At 39.2% G+C, this 24,015-nt stretch overlaps 1 protein-coding gene across 1 annotated transcript in view; it reads left to right on the forward strand.

Annotated features, from left to right (window-relative positions):
- The first annotated feature begins 599 nt into the window (after positions 1-599).
- LOC126263569 (integrator complex subunit 9) overlaps positions 600-24,015 on the forward strand; it is a 100,957-nt gene continuing 77,541 nt past the window's right edge. The window contains exons 1-5 of the mRNA XM_049960665.1: positions 600-851; positions 1,044-1,235; positions 1,322-1,524; positions 9,799-10,000; positions 18,543-18,676. Coding sequence (XP_049816622.1) covers positions 843-851; positions 1,044-1,235; positions 1,322-1,524; positions 9,799-10,000; positions 18,543-18,676 — 740 coding nt within the window. The 5' untranslated portion in view covers positions 600-842. The remainder of the gene's footprint in view (positions 852-1,043; positions 1,236-1,321; positions 1,525-9,798; positions 10,001-18,542; positions 18,677-24,015) is intronic.

Consider the following 24,015-nt stretch of genomic DNA (forward strand, 5'->3'; position numbering starts at 1 on the left):
TAGTTAAGTCTGCAATGATAGTTTTAAATACAGTATTCCCATTTGCCGTAGGATCAATTGCTGTTATTCTCTCTGTTAATGAATTAGAAGCCATTGCCTTCTTATCTCGATCGTTGTAATTCCTGGTATTAACTTTCTGCGAGTGTATGTGAGTCCTATATATTCCAGTAAATTTAGCAATGAACTCCCGAAAGCGCTAACATGTACCAACCAGTTTACAATTAGCTATATGCCCATGGACGACAAACGCTATATTGATCGAGCAGCTGACTCGGTCACAGTTTGCTCGTTAGATTTGTGGCGATCGCCTGTCTACACGCTACTATCTGTTTGCGTAGGTGTGGCTGTAGCCCATACATTTAAGCAATGTTGTCCAAACCTCCGTTCCAACTTCCAGTTTTGGCGTACGGTATATCTCATTTCTGCGCAAAACTGCTGACGACGCGCTACTATCTCTGGGCAGATGTTACATGCTCAAACTTTCTTGCGCAGAAAGAACGTTGTGTGCAGTAAACACACCCTCAACCATTCTTGCGCAGGTATACTTGCGCAAGTATTCAGTTTCTTGTGTGACCAGTGAGCTCTGTACTGTAGTGGTAAAGATGATCTCTTCTGGCGGCTACACTCAGGGAGCTCAATACTTCAGTCTTTACCACTGTTGTCATGTAAATACCGCCGACCGCGAGTTGTGAAATATTTGGTGTTGTGTGCGTGTGTGTGTGAGAAAAGATGTAGTGGAAAGTACTGTTTGTTGGATTGGTTTAGCGGTCAGGATGTGTCGTACAAACCATGCAGACTTTAAACGTTGAAAAAACAACTGCAATTTGTGACAGCTACTGAAAATGAAGCTTGTGAGTGTTAACATTTATCAGTGTTGGAATAACATATAAGTTATATTTGTGTCATAATTTTTGCCCAGAACTGGGTGGGTGTCGAATTAATGTTTTTTATTCTGATTAATTAAATATTATGTAGAAATTTTTTAAATAACATGTAGAAATTTTAGTGCTCTAGTGTAAAGTAGATTATTTACTATTTTCCAGTATTGCTTGAGCAGCGATCCTAACAAGCCTTGCCATATATTGAGGTTCAAGGAAATCACATTAATGCTGGACTGTGGCTTGTCAGCTCAGACAGTTCTTAATTTTTTACCTTTGCCATTAGTACCGAGTGCAAGGCTAAGTAATTTACCAGGATGGATGCCAAGAGATGTGTCCGATCCGCAGTTGGAGGGAGTACGTATCTTCTGTTGTTTTCTCTCTTTAGATCTGTTGCGTGTATGAATTAATCCAGGACTCTCATAACTTTGTTTCCATTCCAGGAACTGAAAGAATGTTGTGGAAGAGTTTTTGTGGACTCTGCACCGGAATTTTTCCCACCACAACCGAAGATTGTAGATTTTGCTGAAGTTGATGTTATACTTATATCAAATTATTTATGTATGTTAGCTCTCCCTTTTATTACTGAAGGCACAGGATTTGCTGGGGTTGTATATGCCACGGAACCGACCCTCCAAATTGGAAGGTAAGAAATAGAGTGAGTCAGTTGATTTTCAAATATATTTGATCAGATGTTTTCAGCAGACAGCAAGATTAGCTAATAATGTTTCGATGTAACATTGAACCTATAAGGAAATGGGAACAGAATTTCTTTTTTTAGCCACTATATTTACAAACAGTAGACATATTTAACTGATTGCAAACTGACAACACCTCAAAATCCTGCATCGGAACTGTAAGCACATTTGAATGAAAACATTTGATAGTCAGTTTCAAAGGCAATGTCCCTCATGAAAATGGCTGTAGTACATACACCAAGTTACAAATGGAGCTAAAATTCTACAGAAATTCATGCATGTTTCTTATGTACATTCTGTCTGCACGTTCTGGTGGTTCTACCCCACCCATCACTGTATGAATGTGGCAGCAACATCTTTAAAAACTAAGTAACTGTGAAGAATGGCTCTTCCTATTCACATGATTGTAACCTGGGGATGGGGCACTGTTCAGCAGTATGATGATATTGAATAATGCATTTCAGTTTTTCTAGGGACCAATTTCAGTTTAATACAATATTCTTTACTATGGGAAAGAGTGTACGCTTGGTAACAATATGATAATAAACTGGATAACTGTGTAACACAATACTAAGGGTAAAAATAACTGACGATTTAACTACAAAGTGTAACAGATAAAACATAAGGGCTTCCTCTAGGCAGTTCATATTATTTAGGTGTAGTGAACCAAATTGTGAGGAAAGTGTTTTTAGTCTAATCTCCCAGAATATAAAACACTTAAAAAGGTCCTGGGAATGCAGTTTATGGAGCTACGGACACATTCAGTACTTCAGAACCTAAACATTATGTTAGTCTTAAGGAAAATATTATTGCTACTATTCAGGTGATTTTAAATGGTGTTGGTATAGCAATAAATATACTTTCTGTACGGGTCAATGTTACGGTGGTCTTCATCCAGTGTATACTTATACAGTTCTCATTGCATCATTAATTTTTTTTAAAGATATAGCTATGGCACCACATTTCTCAAGATTTCATGTTACATTCATTGCCTTCCATTGCAATCTGGAGCATGGACTGTGCTACAGATCGATCTCACCTTGACCTACATAAAAAAAGCTGTACAAGCAAAATAACTATTGTCAACATTCAGTTAAACTGAACATGCTGACATAAGATGTTGACTTCATCCCACGATGTAATCGTGTTGTGATGTTACGAGTTGTGCGCACAAAAAGAAGACGACAAAATACTGACAGAATTTTTGCTTCCCTTGTGTATTATTTTTTGGAAAGTAGATTGTGGCGACAGATTGATACATAGTGTAGCCCAAAGTGTAAGGTATGTTGAAAGGCAACTATTTGGTTGTGAATTGGCAAAGCCAATCAATGTTAGTCCTAATTATCTCACTTGTGGTGACATCCAGTTCTGTAGTCTAGCCCAAGGTCTAGGGTAGGTTGAAAAGTGACAGGTTGTGAATTGGCAAAACAGTATCAAAGGCTTCATTTAATGTCTGCTTTCTCTTCTCTCTCTTTTTCCGCATATAATAATTCACGCTACAACATTGTTACATTGCAGGTATACGAATGACCAGTATTTAGGGTCAGCTACTACTCTGTTCCCTGCTCTCAGTTAAATCAGCACATGGTACAGTAAGGCTAGAGTGTTTTTTGGGATATAAAATACCTGCTGTGTCTCATTTACATCATACAACACATGGTTGCAAATAAGAGTGAAACCCACAGTGCATGTGTCCTTTATACTGCAAAAACATTCTTATGTATTAAGGGGGATAAATGTCTATGTCAGTATTTCCTCAGAATTCTTCATATTTCAGAAGCAGTGTACTACAAATACAGAGGCCCGTCCTCTTTACTTTTTTAATTTTGCACTCAGTGAATGAATGGCCTAGCTCCTCTAGCAAACTCCATGAGCACATAAATTTCGGTGCCCTGTATGTCAAAGTATGAAGATTTGCTTGTGCTGAGCTTGTTGACGGTAGTTATTAGGCTGTACTAGCTGACCACAATATTATTTTGCACGCCCTCCCATGGCTGTTAAGGAAAACAGTACTGTGGTAAGAAAAATGTCACAGTGTGAATGCTTTTGGGACAAGTGTCCACATGCTATCAAGTGGTACAGCAAATCCTCTTGAAATATCATTGTAAAAACTCATCATAAGCCAACTGAAGCAACCTCACTCCCAGGTGCAATATTATTGTGGTCAACTAATAGATAAAGATCAGTTTGTGTTGCCGAGATATAGGTGCTATGTCCTTGCATACTTTCACAAGTGACCAATGAATACACAGGGTAAGGAAGTTGATGGTCTGCAGGAAAAAATACAAACTTTCTGAACTACAAAAAATTACTACATAATGAAAGTTAGCATTACTTTTAAGGTTTCTGGAGACACCATGGTACCTGTGCCAGTTTGTGACAATAGATACATCAGCATTTATTGGCAGATTTATAGTAGAAGTTCTTCATGATAAAGGATGACAGCCAAAAACAGTTGCAGGATAAAAATTTTTGGCTGTCATCCTTTATCGTGAAGAATTTCAACAGTTGCTGTTGCAGCCATGTTTAAAATCTTGTTATAGTAGAAGTGACAAAAGACGACCCTTGTTTTTTTATAGTTACAGTGGACTTGGTGCAGCTGCTTGCTGTATCTACCTCAACCAAATGCGTAATACGATTTTGTATATGTGTAAATGGTAAAGCCACAGTGTTGTTGTACACCTGTAGTTGACAATTGTTTTCACCTGTGGCTGTTTGTACTTTGCAGTTGGAAGCAGGCAACATGGCTACCCGTAAACAGGGATATTCTTACTCTTATCTGCTACTTAGTGACTTGGACATGGAATGCACTTGTGCCACTTCATCAGTGCAGCTTAAAATGTTTGAAGAAATTTCGATAGTATTTCAAACTCTCATTCTTCTTCAGGTTAGGAAGGAAAGGTCAAGTGCCTTGTAGTCAGCATTGTGTTTCATGCAGTCACCTACCACTCCACACTTTGTGTTAAGGATAAATCAGTGGTCTGTTCACTCCCTCTTTCCTTTAACTGCTCAGAAGTTTTCATTTTTGTGTGTTGTTGTTTGAATCCATCATAAAATGTGTCGAACTAAGAAGCTAAACAAATTTTAAGTATCTAAATTGTCTGTATAAATTAATACAGTTGCAGCTCCCCCCATTAGCACTTCTTGATGTATGTTTCAGAGACAAGTCTGTCATTGGTAGCTATGGGGAGTACATGTTGTTCACAATATTTGCTGGATTTGATACATTGCAAATTTTTTTTTTGGTTAAATGAGTCTCTAAATTCCTGGCGTGAACAAGGTTTGCTTCATGCTGGAGAAACTGGAGATGAAACACAATAAACAATCAAGGTTGTAGGATAGCAAGCTATATAATCCAAGGAATAATCCTCCAAATAGCATCATGCTCAACTTCAAAATCACTTCAAATATGTGTAGGCAGGTAATCCATGATGTTTATGCTGCAGTTTGGTATTCCTGTGGCTAACGCCAATGCATTATAATAGATGAGCTCAGCATGAGATGAATCACAGCAAAGTTCATTCTTCATGTTTTGAATGTTATAATTAAAAAAAGGTTCAGTTATGTATTAAACTGCAAGCATCTCTTTGAGATGACTGGAATTTCCTGTGCATGGTCATAACTCACATTAAAATGCAGCAGCAATCTTGACAGTGTACTGAGTGTGGAGGAACAGGTGGACTTAATTTGGGAGAAACAGACACAGATCCATTGTTGGCCATTCTTATTAATATTTCCCATGGTTTCTCTAAATCAATTAAAAAACACCCAGAATCCTAAACCCTTCACCTCATTCAGATTCACTGATGACATCTTTGCAATCTGGATTGAGGGTGAGGACACCCTGTCCACATTCCTCCAGAACCTCAACAGCTTCTCCCCCATCCGCTTCACTTGGGCCTACTTATACAAACAAGCCACCTTCCTAGATGTTGACCTCCAACACAAAGATGGCGACATCGATACCTCTGTCTATATCAAATCTACTAACCACCGGCAATACCTCCACTTCGACAGCTGCTTCCCATTCCATACCAAGAAGTCCCTTCTACCTAGCCACTCGTGGCTGTCACATCTGCAAGGACGAGAGTTCCTCCTTGAAATATACTGAGGTTCTCACTGAAGCCTTTACAGACGATAATTATCCTCCCAACCTTGTACAAAAACAAATCTCCTGTCCCTTATCTTTCCAGTCACCCATCATCTCCCAAAGTTTCACATTGCAGCCACAGAGAAGCATTCATCACCCACCCAACAAAGGCAGGGCTATCTTTGAAACCAATTGTGTGATCTGCAAACTAAACTGCAACCCTTGTGCTGTGTTCTATGTGGACATGACAACCAACAAGCTGTCTGTCTTTGTGAATGCCCATCAACAAACTGTGGCCAAGAAATAACTGGACCACCCTGTTGCTACCAACATCACCCAACATGACATTATTCATTTCAGTGACTGCTTCACAGCCTGTGCCATATGGGTCCTTCCCACCAATACCCATCTTTCTGTAACCCTCCTGGCCCCAACCTTTGTTAGTCATTGTTCTCACACATCTAGCCCCTTCCCTGTTCCCATTCCAGCACTACACAGCCCTCCATTCCACCAACGAACCCTGTCTTTTTTCTTCTCTCAGACTTTTCTGCTGCCCCCCTCCCCTGCCTTCCGTCTTATCTCATGACTACACCTAGCTGACCTACTCCCCACCTCGTCCCAGCACACTCCCAGCAATGCTTTACCATCACGCACTCCTACACTGTCATTTCTCCCCCTCCCTGCCCTAGCCTCCTCCTTACCCCTAACCAGTTGCCTCTCCAATCATGCAGTACTGCTGCTGGTCGTAGGCTGTGTGAGATAATTGAGTTTGCACATACGCGCGTGTGTGTGTGTGTGTGTGTGTGTGTGTGTGTGTGTGTGTGTGTGTGTGTTTGTCTGAATATGACAGCTTCTCTGCTATATGGTGAGTAGCATTTACCCATTTCATAATATTGTTGCATTCCATGCTGGATTTTTCATTGTTTGAAGACACAGATAAGAGTATAAATTAGGGTAGTGTCATTGCTTACGTGTTTTGTAGACCAGTAATGGTACCATTCCCAGTGAAGTGAAGTGTGATGGGAATGTGTGTGTGGGGGGGGGGGAGGGGGGGTTGTAAACAGCAGGTTGTAAATATCTAACAAGATATCAGCAGACGGATAATATTTATAGCATTGACTTAACAATTATCATCAAATCAAATCCTGGTAATCTACATAACCACAGTATATGCAGTGTACACAAAAAAGAATTAATAAGATTAATGGTAGTAATGATACAACAACAATAATAATAATAATAATATAATTGTACTCCATGTAACTCATCCAATGTTAAATTTTTTTGTTATTTTTGAAGAAACAGCAGTTAATTTTAACTGGTTGCAAATACAATCAATTGAGTACATAACAACAATATTTGGAGCAATTAAAATTATTTACTTAAGTCAGTCAGCTGTATTCAGTGGCAATAAGCACACTCCTATCCGTTTCCTAAATGACTCTCCTGATGATCTTGGCTTCAAAGGATCCTTAACTAACTCATTTGACTGGTCAAGGTTGTGAAGCTAAAGGTTCTTTCAGTTCTGATGATGGACTTGTTGCCCTGAGGATTTCTAAAATTTCAGAATGTGATTATTCAGAAAATGCCTTGTGCAAATGCACTTTCAGGAATTGCCTAGGATTGTATGGAAACAGTACTGTTTCATTAAATGCAGACTTTATTTTACACATAGTCGTTGATTTTTCCAAAGTGTTGTTTTGTTAATGTCCTCTCACTATGATTGTGCCATTAAATCGTCACTACTTGATCCCAGTGATGTTCAGGGGAATGAAACTCTGCCTTATCAAGCAGCTACAGTTCATGGTTTGTGCTTGTTAAGCATTATAAAACAATGTCATACTTCCCAATAATCTCCACAATGTCCATCAAAAACTGTTACACAGTGACCAGTTCCTTTATGGTGCCCAGAATGTTCTAACAAAAACAAACATGTGTAGTTGTGGAAGTTCATTCAGTCATAAAACAAATGGAGTCTGCTGGTAAGTCATCAGCATAAGATCACATGAGAAATTGCTGCTCACATTGCTTTTATACTAGACAATATGATGTAATCAGATACATAAAAAATTCTAATCACAATGTGGCACCAAGAGAACACACAAAAAAGAAGGTTATACTTGTGGAAGCTTTCGGAGCCAGTGGCTCCTTCTAGGAGAAGGGTTGAAGGGGGAAGGAAGAGGGGTGAAGGAAGAGGACTGGAGAGGTTTAGGAAAAGGCATAGATTTCAGAAAAGTCAGCCAGAACTGCCGGTCACGGAGACTTGCCGAACAGGATGAGAACGATCATCACACGTGCACAATGTTCATTGCCAATGATAGTTATTCTGTCTACCTCTCTTTGCTAGTACATTTGACTCTTTGTGCAAAATTAATTTGATTTTCTTTCATCCATATGCAGTAGGTTTCCTTGTTTATTGAAAAATGTCAATTTAGCAAAATCAGATTTAATTTTTGAAAATCTCTCTTTACTGTTTGGTCACTAGATCTTGCAATGTCCTCCTTGAAATTGCAACATTGACTTTTAGAAATGTTCTTCTCTGTTTTTGCCTTGCGATTTTTTAATGTCAGAAAACTCATGCCTAATGTTATTTTTCTTGCAAAGTCTACAAACATATAACCTTATAATTTTAAGTGTTAAAGGAAACCTCACTTTTCTGCCAGCTGCATAATTCAATAACATAAATCGTCATGCTGTTCTTTATTTAGATTGATGTTATGTTTCAACTCAGCTTTGATTTCCCAACCAGATGTAAAGTGTCTGTGAACGGGTCTTTCATGTTACACCAAATTACTTTTTGGCTTTGTAATTAGACATTTGATTTTATCTAAAGCTTTCAGTAAATCATCCTGGCCATTTTGTCTTGTTTCTCAGTAGATTGTGGAATAGGCCTAATACATGAAATTAAAAAATATATGTATTAAAAACCAATAAAGTAAATACCCAGAATGGCCTATCTGGTCACAATAGTTCACCATTAGGCCCTCCATGAAAAAGAATTTGCCATAAAATGGTAGACAAGTTTAAATTTATTGAGAAATGTTATTAATGGTACAAAGCTATACAGTGTATAGTAAGTATCATGAACAGTACAAAATTTGTAAAAGAATTTGAATGTATGAATTAGAGATGAATCTTACTGGTAGAGAACTACAACACAAAAATAAAAATAACACATCTGCTTTCAACAGTCCTTCACAAACAGGCCATAACAATTGTGAAATTGCTAATGTGTCGAGGTTGTTATGGTTGCCCACAGAATTAAGTGTTTTTGGATTCCTATTGCAATTGTCAGAAAGTAGAAATTAGGCCTCATTGGGTCATAGGCCATATTGGTTACAGTAACCTTAATAATACAGAGAGAATCCCAAACATTTACAGAATATTTGCCATAACAGTAAAAATACTTTGGCTGCGTATGATGTACAGCCAAAATTACAATGTAAACTAATGTGAAATGTGGCAACCTCTTATCTCTGAGGTCAGAAACATACCATGATCAGTTCATTAACTGTAGTCAAGTGTGTTGTTATATTCATTGGTTTCATCAACTAGCATCTAAACTTTGATCTTTCAGCTTAATCTAGACTACAGGCTATGCTACAGGTCACACCGTTGTCATAAGCTTCATTCCCCGAAGGACCAAAAGTTGAAGTTGCAGTTTAAAGCAACTATCTATGACCCTACAGAAATCGTGTATCCGTGAAGAATAAACTGACAATTTGCCAAGCTGTGTAACTACAGAGGATAAGTGCGCTGGGTGGCACTGTCCGTATTCTGGACTTGAGGCAAGAAAGTTTTAGGGTGATTCCTTTGAAAAGGATGTTATTCCTTCCCGACCTTGTCCAATCCAGTTGTGTGCGCTATCTGTGAGGACATCATAGAGAGGGGGAGGGGGGGCTCCGCAGTCTCTTTCTTGTGCCTGTCTGTGACTCAGCATCCTTCTGTAAGGTGAGCAGTAATCTGTCCTTTCCATAATACTGTCTGAAGAGTGCTTGTTCGAATAAGGCAGTCACATTTTGAAAAGTTACTTAGGATTTTATCATACTTGTCAACATTCAGTTCATTTAATTTTGTGTCATTGTATGTTGTGATTGATCTTTTCTTATTTATTTGCTTTATTTTGATGTAGGTTGTTTCTTGAAGAGCTGGTTCAACATATTGAACAAACACCAAAGGCCACAGTTGCTACTCATTGGAAGGAACAGCTGCATGTCCTGCCCCCACCTTTATGTGACAGTCAAAAGCCTCGAAACTGGAAGCATATTTACAATATGCAAACAGTAAATGACAGTTTATCAAGAATACAAATGGTGGGGTATAATGAGAAGTTGGTAGGTCTGTCACTTACTACATTGTATTTTTGCTACAAAAAAAGTTATTGAAAACATTCTAAAATTATGCTTTACAAATAGGTATGAGAAATGGAGGATTTCTAATGAATTAGACATACAATGTTTCTGTTTGTTTTATTTTATCTTTATTTTTTAATATGTTTGTTCAGAAATTTCATGTACAGTATTTCATTTGGTCAGTTGTAAATATTTTATGTTTTATAATTCTACATTGTTGCTGTATTTGTTTTCAAGCTTGGCTCAAACAAGTAGAGGAATGTGGTAAGACCTTTAGTATCAGCTTGCTCAGAGTACAGTTGTACTCTGCAAGCCACTGTACAGTATATTGTGCACTGCTCTAGTTTTGCCTCTTTCTGTTCCATTCACAAATTGCTCTAATGTTATTGCCATAGTCAGCTTAAGATGCGAGATTAGTAATAGGTTACTTAACTGCCGGCCGCTGGTGGCCGAGCGGTTCTGGCGCTACAGTCTGGAACCGCGCGACTGCTACGGTCGCAGGTTCGAATCCTGCCTCTGGCATGGATGTGTGTGTTGTCCTTAGGTTAGTTAGGTTTAAGTAGTTCTAAGTTCTAGGGGACTTATGACCTCAGCAGTTGAGTCCCATAGTGCTCAGAGCCATTTGAACCATTTTTTTTTTGTTACTTAACTCTTTTTGGAAACTGCATTCTTGAAATTTTTGCTGTGTCTTACACACCCAAGAAGAAACTGTATGAGCATCTTAGTGACAATTTCGTGTGGAACAAACCTGTTACGAAATGCGGCTCGTCTCTGAATTTTCTCTTTCTCCGCTGTCAGTTTTACATAGTAAGGTGTAATAGTGACAAAAATTACTCATGGGTTTTGTCCAATTTTCTGATTGCAGTATAAACTCGAAAAGACAACTACAGTTAAAGAGAAGCAGAAAATCACACAAACAGACCTCACAGAAAATATTTACTTAAACCAATGCTCTTGAAAATGAGAATAAATCCTCAAAACACATTCTAAAAATAAGTAACAGTTACAATTTTTCATTATGTAAATCATACTCTGAAATTGTTGAAATGAGAGTTTTCGGAGAGCTACCTCCTCGTCTATTAATTACGTTCCTATAGAATTTTACAAGTGAGTCTCCATATGAAATTTGCCTTTCTTACAAGCAGATTGCTATGTTCATGACACATTATCCCATTAGTGCTCATATGATGGATTTTTTTAAATACATTGATAAATAGGTATTTACACTTGAAAAGCAATTTTCTTACATTTCTAGTTTTCATGGAATATACTGTACTGTATTTGTAACATGAACTACTGTTGAGAACAAAACATCCATTTATATGAAAGGGTTATTTTTGCTTGAAAGGAAAAAGTTAAACGTGAGTACAAAATACAAATAAGAAACAAAAACAACAAATTATTTGGTATGACAGGCAGCAAAACATTAAACATAAAGTATCACATTACATTTCTTGCAAGCTGATATCTTACTGTTTATTCCAACACATTGTCTTCATTTGAGAGTCTGTATTGTCACAACCAGATGGTTCATTCCATCGAACTGCTACATTACTGGCATTACTGGCATCAAATACCTCCCCTACGTCTACATCTAGTCGCTGCAAATCAATGTGAAGGTTCATGGCAGAAGGAACATCCCCATTGTACAGGTTGCTAGGGTCTTTTACCCTTTCATTCACATATGGGGTCCGAGGAAGGTAGCGCAGGGGCTAGCACACTAGACTCGCATTTGATAGGACGGCGGTTCAATCCTGTGTCAGGCTGTCCTGATTTAGGTTTTCCGTGATTTCCCTAAATTGCTCCAGGCGAATGCCGGGATGGTTCCTTTGAAAGGGCACGGCCGACTTCCTTCCCCATCCTTCCCTAATCTGATGAGACCAATGACCTTGCTGTCTCGTCTCCTCCCCCGAACAACCCAACCGACATATGGGACATGGGAAGAACGATCGTTTAAAGGCCTCTGTGCATGTATAATTAATCTAATCTTGTCCCACAATACCTATGCAAACAATACATAGAGGTTTGTAGTATATTTCTTCAGTTGAAGCAGGTTCTTGAAATTTCGTAAATAGGCTTCCTCGGGATAGTTAATGTCTATCTCCGGGTCTGCCAGTTCAGTTTCTTCTGCATCTCTATGACATTCTGCCACATGTCAGACAAACTTGTGACCATTTGTGCTGACCACCTCTGTATATGTTCAATATTCCCCGTTAGTCCTATTCAGTACAGGTCCCACACCCTTGAGCAATATTCTAAAATGGGTTGCACAGGTTATTTATAAGCAATCTCCTTTGTAGACTGATTGCATTTCCCCAGTATTCTACCAGTAAACTGAAGTCTGTCGCCTGCTTTATCCACAAATGAGCCTATCTGATTGTCTCATTTCATGTCCCTATAGTGTGTTGCATCCGGATATTTGTATGAGTTGGCCGATTCCAACTGTGACGCATTGATTTTATAGTCATAGGATTCTAGGTTTTTTCATTTTGTGAAGTGCAAAATTTTACATTTCTGAACGTTTAAAGGAAGTTACCAATCTTTGCGCCGTTTTGAAATCTTGTCAAGATCAGACTACAAATTTATGCAGCTTCTTTTGGCAGTATTTCATGAAGATAATTACATCACCTGCAAACTAATAATGTTGTCTGCAAGGTCATTAATACACAACATGAACAGCAACGGTCCAAACACTCTTCTCTGTGGCACATCTGAAGTTGTTGTATATCTAAGAATGACTCTCAAACCAAGATAACACTGTGCACCCTCATTAGCAAAAAGTTCTCACTCCAGTCACAAATTTAGCATAATAAACCCTATAATTGTATTTTTGACAATAAGTATAGATGTGGTACTGAGTCATTTGCTTTTTTGAAATGAAGAAATCTGCGTCTATGTGACTGCCATGATCCAAAGCTTTCATCATGTCATGTGAGAAAAGTGTGAGTTGCATTTTGCATGATAGATCTTTTTGGAATCAATGCAGTTTGGCATGGAGGAGGTAATTCTCTCTTCTTTATGTCTGAGCTCAGAATATGTTCTAAGAATCTACAAAAAATCAATTTCAAGGATATTGAGTGGTGTTTTGTGGATCACTTCTACCACCTTTCTTGTAAATGTGTGTGACGTCTGCTTTTTTTCCAACTACTGGGCATGGATTTTTGTCTGAGGGATCTACAATAGATTATAGCTGAAAGAGAGATTAACTCAGCCACAAATTCAGTATAGAATCTGATAGCAATTCCACCAGGGTGTGGAACTTTGTTCAGCTTTAAAAGTTTCAGCTGTTTCTGAATGCCACTGACATTCACTTCACTCATCTTTTCAGTGACACGGGGATAAAATTGAGGCAATTCTCCAGGATTTTATTTTGTAAACCAATATTTGTAGATGTAATTATGCATTTCAGCTTTTGGTTTGCTACCCCCAATTTTAGTTCCTGTCTCCTTCATTGGGAACTGGACACTACAATTGGTTCACAAACAGTCTGTACATACGACCAGAATTTCTCTGGGTTTTGTGAAAGATCATTTGACAGTATTCTGCTATAGTGGTCATTGAAGGCTTCATGCATTGCTCTTTCGACAGGCATACATGTTTTATTGAGCATCTTTCTATCTATAGTCGTATGCTTTGTTTTACACCTAGTATGCAATAGCCTCTGTTTCATTAGTTTTTCAGTGACTGTGTCCCATGGAGGGTCCCTCCCATTATGAAGTGTTCTACTGCATATGTTATGTATTGAAGCGACCTCAGCTATTCTTTTAAACTTGAACCATAGTTTCTCTCCATGCTCCTGCGCCATGCTGCAAGTTTAAAGTTCCTCATTCAGATGTAATACAACTGCATTCTTATCTACTTTGCTGAACACATATATTTGTTGCAGTTGTCCTTTGTACTTTGGTAATCATTCTTCAAATGACCTTGGCCATGTTCCACACAAACTCGCTAGGTGGTAGGGCTGTGCTTAGCAGTACACTGTTTGGGCTTTTGGCACATTAGTTACGGTGACAGTGGCTTGTGATTTGGGAGCAGAGTGAACCTTAAGTTCTGATTTAAACTCAGAAAAACATGGACAATGATTAAGCAAGCATATGCAGGCAAGACTGTTTCAAGAAGTATGTTTCCGAGTGGCACAAAAGTTTCTGTGATAGCAGAGATTTAGTGCCAGATGATCCCAGAGCTGGTTGCCCATCTACAGCACACACTGATGCAAAAGTGGAGTGTGTAAGGCAGCTATTGCAAGAAGACTGTCATGTAACTGTGCGTGTAGTATCAGAACAACTTAATTTGAATTGTGATGCATGTCATAAGATTTTACGCGAAGATTTATGGAAATGGAAACTTAATAAAAAAACTTGTCCATCACACACTAACAGACAAACAGAAAGAGGAAAGACGAAGAATCTCTGCTGAACTACTGGGTAGAGCCAGGCATGATACCACAACATTATTGCTGGGGATAAAAGTTGGTGCTACCAGTATGATCCTCATATGGGGTGTCAGAGTGCTGAATGGAGTAGTCTTCCCCCCCCCCCCCCCCCCCCCCTGCAAGTGAAAAGGCAACTGAAAGGAAAGCTTAATCAAGATATTGCAGATATCCGAAGGTCTGTGACAAATGATCTTACAAGCATCGCAGTTGAAAATTTCCCTTCTTCCAAGACCTCCAGAAACATTGGCAACTGTGTATAGGTAGGTAGCCAAGGGAACTACTTCGATAGAAGCTAGTGCAATTTTCTAATTGTTGAATGGTTACAGTGTCCAGTGATGATTACAGTATGGTTGAGGAGCTTATGGAATTGTGAACTGAGCTTTGTTGAAACTGTACAAGGATGCTATTCTCAACCTCCCATACCAGTTAGTGGAATGACATAAGTATGAAATCGGAGCCCAGATGAAAGGCATTGTTTTTTCCAATGTGTGCCACAGTTTGCAGTTGGTTGCATTCTGTTTCCTCAGTGGTTTCTGGAACAGCTTTGTGAACATGTTGAATGTGGTTTTCAGGGGTACACACGTATTGCACCTGTTGTTCTTTGCTGTTGTTTCCCTAGGGGTACCATTATTTATCCTTTTTTTTTTAAAGTGCCAGCGATTAATAGACTCCTACCCTTTGCGTTTGCCTTATCTTGACACAGGACAGAGCAGGTTTCCCCAAAACATGGAGTGAGTCCCACTGGCTCAGTTTCATTGAAAGGCAGCATCTGAAACCTGTTGATCATGGGGACGGTAACACACCCTTTGTCCTCCCTTATTAAGAAGTATGGCAGGAGCCAGTGCAGTGATTACTAAATGCTCATTCCATTCCTTACTTGTTCCTGCTGCCGCTCCTTTGCAGGCTACAATAACACGTTGACTGGAGCTATAGTCCTCAGCACGATCATCTGTGTCTAGGGTTTCATCCCGAGTCCATCACACATGATGACATTCAGAAGACTGCCATCATCAGGCCATTCACTTTGTACAAGAGCGTCTTCATGAGCTTCAGCCTCCATAATGCTGCCTAAACGTGACGGCACTTTCTGGATGCCATCTTGCAAGGCTTGGCCTGGTATTTTGTGTATGTGGATGAAATCCTTGTTTTCTCCATGATGCCCAAGGAACACTTCAAATGCATCCATACAATCTTCAAATGCCTCTGAGATGCCAACGTCTCATCAAACAACAAAGTGCTTCTTTGGAGTTAGTAAGGTGGTACTCCTGGGTCATACCATCCTCACTGATAGCTCACATCTGCCTGATAAGTGCAAGCCATCCTCAATTTTTTGTGCTTCGAGATGTTAGAGGACTCTGCCAATTCCTTGGCATGTTAAATTTCTTGCACTGCCTCATGAGGAAGGCAAATGACACAGAAGACTCCAAACATTGAAGCAAGACTTTAGAACTGGATGCACTAATATCTTTTGTCTGATTTTCTTTACAAGTGCAGTCCTTTTTCCAGAACCCTCCCAAAAAATCCACATCTTATGTTCCATTTCCCAATACTGATTTTGCGTGTTTATCCCGTTTGATATCGATAGTTAGTAGTACCCCTAAATACTTACATGATGTGGTGTGCTCGAGATGATCACTGCTTATCTTGTAATACAATACTATTGTTCTTCCTCCTTGTTGTGAGCTTATCTTATATCTCTTCATATTTAAAGAGAGCTAAATGGGAATATTGTGCAAGTACTTCTGCATGTCCACGAAGTCGGCCACTAATGATACTTTTCTGTAGACGCAGCATTGCCATAGAATAATCCTTTAGTAGTGATAATCACTGATTGTGTAATCCAACAATAATGGCTATTTTCAACAATTTACACACAATGCTACATTTGTTAATTTTGAGAATCAAACGTCTGTCCATGTATCGCACACCCTGCCATAGTGCACTGAGAATATTGCCATGTATGCATCAGTCACGGTGACAGATGGACCACACTACCTGGAAGCAGCGCCCTCACTGGTGGAACTGTGACGAGTACATTGGAATGAAATGGCATAAGGGATTCCTTGCGACTCCACAGGTGCAGTCTATACCATACCACTGAATCCCAGGGCAGTAGCCTGAGACCTGTTGACTGTGGTAAAGGTATCTTCCACCTGTTTCTGGAAGTTGGCTAATTTTCCTCTTTCTTTGCACACAGTAGGAACAGTTTCTACCCATTTTGCACTGTCTCCTACTGCAGACAAGCTATTGAACATGAATGAAGGAATTATAGTAAACCAGCTCTTGGAAGAACAGTTAAAAGTAATTGATTTGTGTGGCTCTTAGCTATGTGAGCCCCAAACTACATTACTGCTGCAGAAAGTGGAAAATAATGCTTTGTAGTTTCCTCATTGGAATTTTGATTTGAATATTTGGTGAAGCAGGCACAAGAGTCAAGATGAGTGCGTTTAGAGGATTAGTGCAGCGGAATTTTGTACCAACATAAGCTGTTTGTAGCTTACATTAACTGTTGATTAGTGATATCAGTGTAGAAAACTGAACAATGATTGTGCATCAGTGTACACATATGCTGATGAGCCAAAAATTATGACCACTGCCGACTGCCAGATAGACTGCTACCTGCTGGCATTGCACATGATGTGGTAAAGAATATATGTAAGTGGCCCAGAGGTGAATCATTTTAATGATGATGTGGGCTACAAATTGAGATATCCTCTGGTGGAAGCAACTTCGATAATGAGGTGATTGCTGTTGCCCAGCATTTGGGAATGACCATTTTGGAAATGGCAAAGCTGATGAGCTGTTCACCTGCTGCTGTTGTGAGCATCTTTAGAAAGCAGTTGAATGACAGCAAAACCATGAGTTGTTGGATGTCCATGCCTCATCACAGAAAGTGGTGGTCAGAGACTTGCTCACTCTGTAAAGCGAGATAGGCATCAGTCTGTGCAAATCTTACAACAGAGTGTAATGCTGATGCAGGCACAACTGTTCTGTAGTGCACTGTTCAGTGCACATTGTTGAACATTGAGCCTCACAGCAGAAGACCCCCTGTGTGTTCACTTGGTATCCTGCTGACATTGTTGTGTGAGGATCATAATAGTGAACTCGCGTTGATGTCTTGGCCACCAAATTCACCTGATTTGGGCCCAGTGGAGCACATCTAGTATGCCATCAGGCACGAGCTCCATACCTGCAGGCGATTGGCCCATAATCTACAGGAATTACACAATTTGTGTTTAGATATTAGGTGCCACACACCTTCAGAAACCACCAGGGACTTGTCAAATCCTCGCCATTCAGAATTGCTGCTGGACTGCATTCCCCAATTCCACAATCAAGCAGATAGTCATAATGCTTTGGCTCATGAGGATGTTATCACATCAGCTCTTGATTTGAAGAAATAAGTATTGCCAGTGATGATGCTGGAATAGGTAGTGGTGAAAAGATCAGTAATGTGAAGACCATCACAAAATCAGCCAGAACAGAGATAAGTTGAAGAGGAGCACAGGGGTTGGCCAGGTTGTTATGGGAAGAGTAATGGTTTTGGGGTACAGTTTCAGAAAATCGCCACCCAGGAGAAAAGTTCGTTGGTTCATTCAAGGCAGGGATCGTGTTGTGGGATGAAAGATACATCCCTTTCTTTATTTTCAGAAGAATCAGTAGTTTTGGAATTGGTTTAGGTAGCGGTGAAAATGTGCTTGTGAAGCAGGGCGGTGAGGTAACTGTGAGAAAAGAAAATAATTAATAAGAGTAGCTGTGTGTTTGTGTAGTAACCATTTGTACATATTTCTGCTGTCCATCTGATAAATAACTATTCTTCAAAAATAATTGAATAAGTGTATAATATATTATCAGTTCTTTTGTGCTCCTTGTTTGTTGATTTTATTGTGGTGAGTGTGTGAAAGTGATTCCTTCAAATATGAGTGTTATTTCTTCTGCACTTGTATAATATGCAGTAATTCTGCCATTTCATTGATCAGTCTCCATTCAGTGTGTTGCACTATGGTGAACATTGTTTGTGGTTGTCACTCCATTAATTAGTATTATTTTATCATTTATATTTTTTTTCAATGTTTTCTATTTGTTTATTAGGATGTGTATGGAGGTTTGGGAGTAATGGCTGTGAGTTCAGGTTACTGCCTGGGCTCCAGCAATTGGGTTATAAGTTCGCATTATGAGAAGATTGCCTATGTGAGTGGATCCTCAACACTTACAACACATCCAAGGTAAATTATGGCCTTATAAATTGTGGCGGAAGCCAAGAGCAGTTTTTGCATAAGAAAACACACGAAAGCTCAGGCATGTCAGTTGATACTTCCCAGCAGTACACTTTTAATAATTATACTTAACATGTCTCCCACTGAAAAGAGTGTTTCAAATAATTTGGTTTGTATCAAAATTTTCACTGATATGAATGAAGTTATTGTGATACTGTAAACAGTCTGTCCAAATCATTTATAAATATCTTGCCCATTATGTGAGCAAGTTGTACTACAGTTTCACGGTGTTATGATAATTGGTGTGCTTGCTATCAGCAGTGTCCCCTGCTGTATTGGGCTGTCAAACATCACTGCTGTGATATGCTCCTACTGATTGATTGTGCAGTAATATCATTCTTACAGCAAGTTACAGTTGCTCATCAAAATGGAAATTAATTTGAGGAAACTGATGTTACATGGAGGAAGTATGGCTGCCCACTGCTTACTTTCATGAGGTGAAATTCCTTGTAGGAAAAATACCTACCTTTTGGAATATTTATGCTCCTTTCATGTGGAGGAAAGAGAGATTGATTGTGGAAGGGTGGAGAAGGAAGGGGAGGGAGAGGAGGGGTGCAGTTCACTCAGGCCGTGTATTAAGAAGGGACCTGCCTGGTGAGAGAATGAGGAGATGTTTTCTGGTTTCAAGTATTTTTATTGACAATGCCTGAATTTTCACATCCTAAAGATACGTAATGTTGGGCCATGTTAAAAATATCTTTTGCAAAGTGGCTTCCTGGAGTGGCAGGAGGGGTTGATTTATCCCCCACTCCCTCCCAATTCTCCCCCTCCACATCATGTATTAATAAAGAAGTAAAAGTCTGAGCTAAAAAGTTATGTGATAGGTTTAACTGCTTACTGTTGCTAGACCTAAGTAAAATGAACCATAATGAACACTTAAGTCATGGACTGCACTTCAACAGAAAAGGGAAGGCCAAGCTACAAGTTAAATTAATCAGGCGAGAAATCTTTAAAACAGGACGAGCCTGTTACCCTAGATTAGAAGCAAGAGGCTTATATATATACCTCACTTCTGTTCACTTGAAGGAAAGCTGTAACTACGAAATAAATGACCAGTCATTGCAATACGTTACTAAAGACCCAGTTAATGCTACAGGTGATTGTAAAAATTGTAACCTAAATAAATGTAATTTGTGCAGGGTGTTAAATCAACAAGATGTTCTGTTAATGACAATGCATTTTAATGTTCAACATCTCAGACACAGATTGAATTTATTGCAAATATTCATAGAGGAACAAACCACTCTTATGTTGGTTTCAGATTCTAATCTATAATAAATTATGGATTAGAAGGTGACTTATTAGCAAACAGTTGTTGCAGTCAATGCCATTAAGATGGTGGTGTGGAGTTTGTTAGCAAACATGTAGTAGTTAAAAAAATCTTTTCTTGAACACCACTCTGCAGGTGGTTCAGTTGAAATGACGTGTCATGCTCCACAGTAATGATCTTAAGGTAAATAAGCATAAAATGATTGGGGTGTATCGTCCACCAAATGCAGATGTAACGTGCTTTGTTGAGAGATTTACTAGAATAGTTGGCCAGACTGGTCATATGGAATGAGTTCTATTAAAGTCTGTCAAGAAACCCAAAAGGTTGTTAAGCATTGCTAAAATGCAAATAATCGTAGGCTGTAGCTCCCACTGTGTCAGATAGGCTCGGCAAGAATATACATGACTTAAACCTGCTTTATATAGCTACTATTGAACAGATTTTTAGGGAAAACACAAGCAGGCAAAGAAACTTTAAACACAGAGTTCTCATTTTTATTACTTTAGCAGACCTTGATATTCTTACACCTGTAAGCTCTCAGGTTTTCAAATCTCATTCGCTGCAGCCCTCAACAAATCCTCAACAAACTCCTGCGGTAAGTCTCCCCAGACCCACTGTTGTGGGGTGACTTTTCTGAAATCTAGCCCTTTTCCTAGACCTCTCTATCCTTTTCCTTCCCCTTCAACCCTTCTGCCTGCTGAAGGAGCCACTGGCTCAGAAAGATTGCCTAATTGTACATTCCTTTTATGTGTGTGTTCTGCCTCCACTCGACGAGTAATTTTTTATCTAACTTTTGTAGTATGTGACCTATTGTGTATATATAATTATTTTTCATATTATACTGCTGGCTCCAAGCAAAAAAAGAAAGAAAGAAAGAAAGTAAATGAATAAATAAGACTTTGTGAGGATATGAGCAGTGAGGGGAGGAGAGTGTCGATTCCTTCCCCCTCGCCCATTCCCTCCACCTGATGCTGACACCATTACAAATATTTTGTGCTTATACAAAAGTGAAGGTGACACGCTCAAATACAAATGAAGATGTTACAATTAGTGCTGATCTTCTCCACTACTGGCAGAACCAGTAAAGAGTCTTCTCATTGTGGGCAAACAGTATTGGTTATCCATTCTGTTACATCAACATTTCTGTGTTCACTATTGTTCATCTGTAACTGCCAGCATAGCATTTAATTACTATTATGGTGTATGATTTATGATCAATTTAGCACAAATACCTCAATAGCGATATAGAGCACTGAATAAAATAATGGAATCCTATTATACAACCCAGTTGCAGTTGATTTTACTTCTAGGTGTTGTAGCCCTCAGAGATTAATGGGATCACTTTCTCAGAATATGTCAGTTTAATTTTTGTTTATTTGTTATGAAGGAGTGTCTGTCGTGCTTTTGTTGGGGCATAATGTAAAACTGATAATGCAAAGGATATAATCATTCAAAGCAAGTATCTTCTTTGGGCAAGTACCTTGTTTGTGAATGAGTTTGCGTAATTTTAGCACCTTCCTGGTTTCAGTGAAATATTTAAGCATTGTATGAACTACAGCAGACAGTGCCACAGTAAGAAGTGCATGCATTTTTGTAGTTGACATCACTCATTGTTACTGTACCACAGAAAGGCAAACCAAAATACACCATGAAGAAGTACATGGTAAAATAGCTCTGATGCCAGTGGCATTAGTAGACAATTCTTCCCTGGGTCAATGCAGATTCTTTATAATAGGAAATTTTAAGGAATTGGCAAATTTTTTAAATGACCATTTCTGTGGTATGACAGAGGAGTTGCAGCAAAATCTTTCTAAAACATATGTATCACTCACAGTGACTTACACAGCAAGCACAATAATGATGTTTCCCACAACAGAGATTGAAGTCAGGAAGGTAATACAGAAATTAGAAATAAGATGTCAGCAGTGATAGATGAGGTCACCAGTTTGTGTTCTGGAGGCACACATAGACAGCATATGAGACATATTTAGTTCTTTATTTCATTTTTTTTTCCAGAGTACCTAAAGCATGCATTAGTTGTATCCTCACTAAAGAAAGGTAATACAGAGAGTATTGAAAACTACAGGCTAGTTTCACTACTGTCTGCATTCTCAAAACTGGGTCATGGTAGACAGACTAATGAATGACATAAATAAATTCATCCTTTTCAGTGATTCACAATTTGGTTTCTGAAGCAGGAGAAATACAATATTGATTGTTACAGAGTTCACAAAAGTGATAATTGAAGCTCTTAATTAGGGCAACTGTGTTATCTTAATATTTCGAAGGATTTTGATGTTATTGACCATAAAATACTACTAGTTAGAAGCAGTAGATGTAAGAGGAACAACAAACTAGTGGTACCAGTCTTACCTGAGAAACTGGTTGCAAAAGTTAGTGACAGCACAAATCTTCTGATGCTAAATTTTTAGTAAAACAATTGTTAGCCAAGAAAAATATACTGGGTGGTGTGTTGGGTCCAGTCAATACTATAAATTTTAATATGGTTCCAAAATGATGAATTGAACAAGACAATCAAGATACAATTCAATCATAAAATCAAGTGCCTTACTGGAAATTGTGTACAGTATTGTGAAACAATGATAAATGAAGTGCTGGAGTTGGTCACCGTGCTAGCATCTTTTAAAATAGTAAAGCTTGCTAGTGACAGTGTTACCAACTCAGTTTCTACCATATTCCAACACAACCCTTGGAATGTATGTACAAGGGTCACTCCAAAAGAAATGCACACTATTTTTGTAAAAATACAGTTTTCATTCTGCATGTGTGAAAGTTATACTGTGTAGATACATCTTTCCCGCTTGTTTTCAAACTTAGTTCCACCTGTTCCCTTGAGTGGCGCCATCACAGCATGTCTTCAAGATGGCTGCTACACTTGACGTTCGTCAGAAGCAACGTGCTGTCATAGAATTCCTGTGCTGTGAAAATGAGACAGTGGGAAACATCCACAAGAGGTTGAAAAAGGTGTATGGAGATGCTGCTGTTGATCACAGTACAGTTAGTCGGTGGGCAAGCAGGTTATGTGGTGAAAGGGGCACGGCAATATTGAGGAACCACATGGAGCCCACCATTCATATTGAGGATTGTCCTCGCAGCGGCAGGCGTCGTACTGCACACACTCCAGACAATGTGCAGAGAGTTAACGAATTGGTGACTGCTGACAGACGCATCACAGTGAATGAATTGCCACGCTACGTTGGGATAGGGGAAGGAAGTGTTTGCAGAATACTGAAAGTGTTGGCGTTAAAAAATGGTTGTGCCAGGTGGGTTCCCAGGATGTTGACAGTGGCTCACAAAGAAACAAGAAAAACGGTATGCAGCGAACTTTTGGAACAGTACAAGAATGGGGAGATGAATTTCTTGGAAGAATTGTGACAGGTGATGAAACATGGCTCCATCATTTTTCACCAGAGACGAAGAGGCAATCAATGGAGTGGCATCATGCAATTTCACCGAAGAAAAAAAAATTGGAAACCACACCTTCTGCTGGAAAAGTTATGGCTACGGTGTTTTTCGATCCTGGAGGACTCTTGCTTGTGGACATCATGCCAAGTGGAACCACCATAAATTCTGATGCATATGTGGCGACACTGAAGAAACTTGAAGCTCAGCTGAGTCGTGTTCGACCACATCAGCAAAAGCAGGATGTTCTGCTGTTGCACCACAATGCATGGCCACATGTCAGTCAAAAAACCATGGAAGCGATCACAGAACTCGGATGGACAACACTGAAACACCCGCCTTACAGTCCTGACCTGGCTCCATGTGACTATCATCTCTTTGGGAAACTGAGAGACACTCTTCGTGGAACAAGGTTTGAAGATGATGACTCCCTTGTGCACGCTGCCAAACAGTGGCTCCCAACACGTTGGTCCAGAATCTTACCATGAGGGTATACAGGCGCTGGTTCCAAGATGGTGTAAGGCAGTTGAGAGGGATGGAAATTATGTGGAGAAATGAAAATATTGTTCCTAAAGGATGTATCTACACACTGTAA

Source organism: Schistocerca nitens, chromosome 1, assembly GCF_023898315.1.
Source record: "Schistocerca nitens isolate TAMUIC-IGC-003100 chromosome 1, iqSchNite1.1, whole genome shotgun sequence".
Classification (NCBI taxonomy): domain Eukaryota; kingdom Metazoa; phylum Arthropoda; class Insecta; order Orthoptera; family Acrididae; genus Schistocerca; species Schistocerca nitens.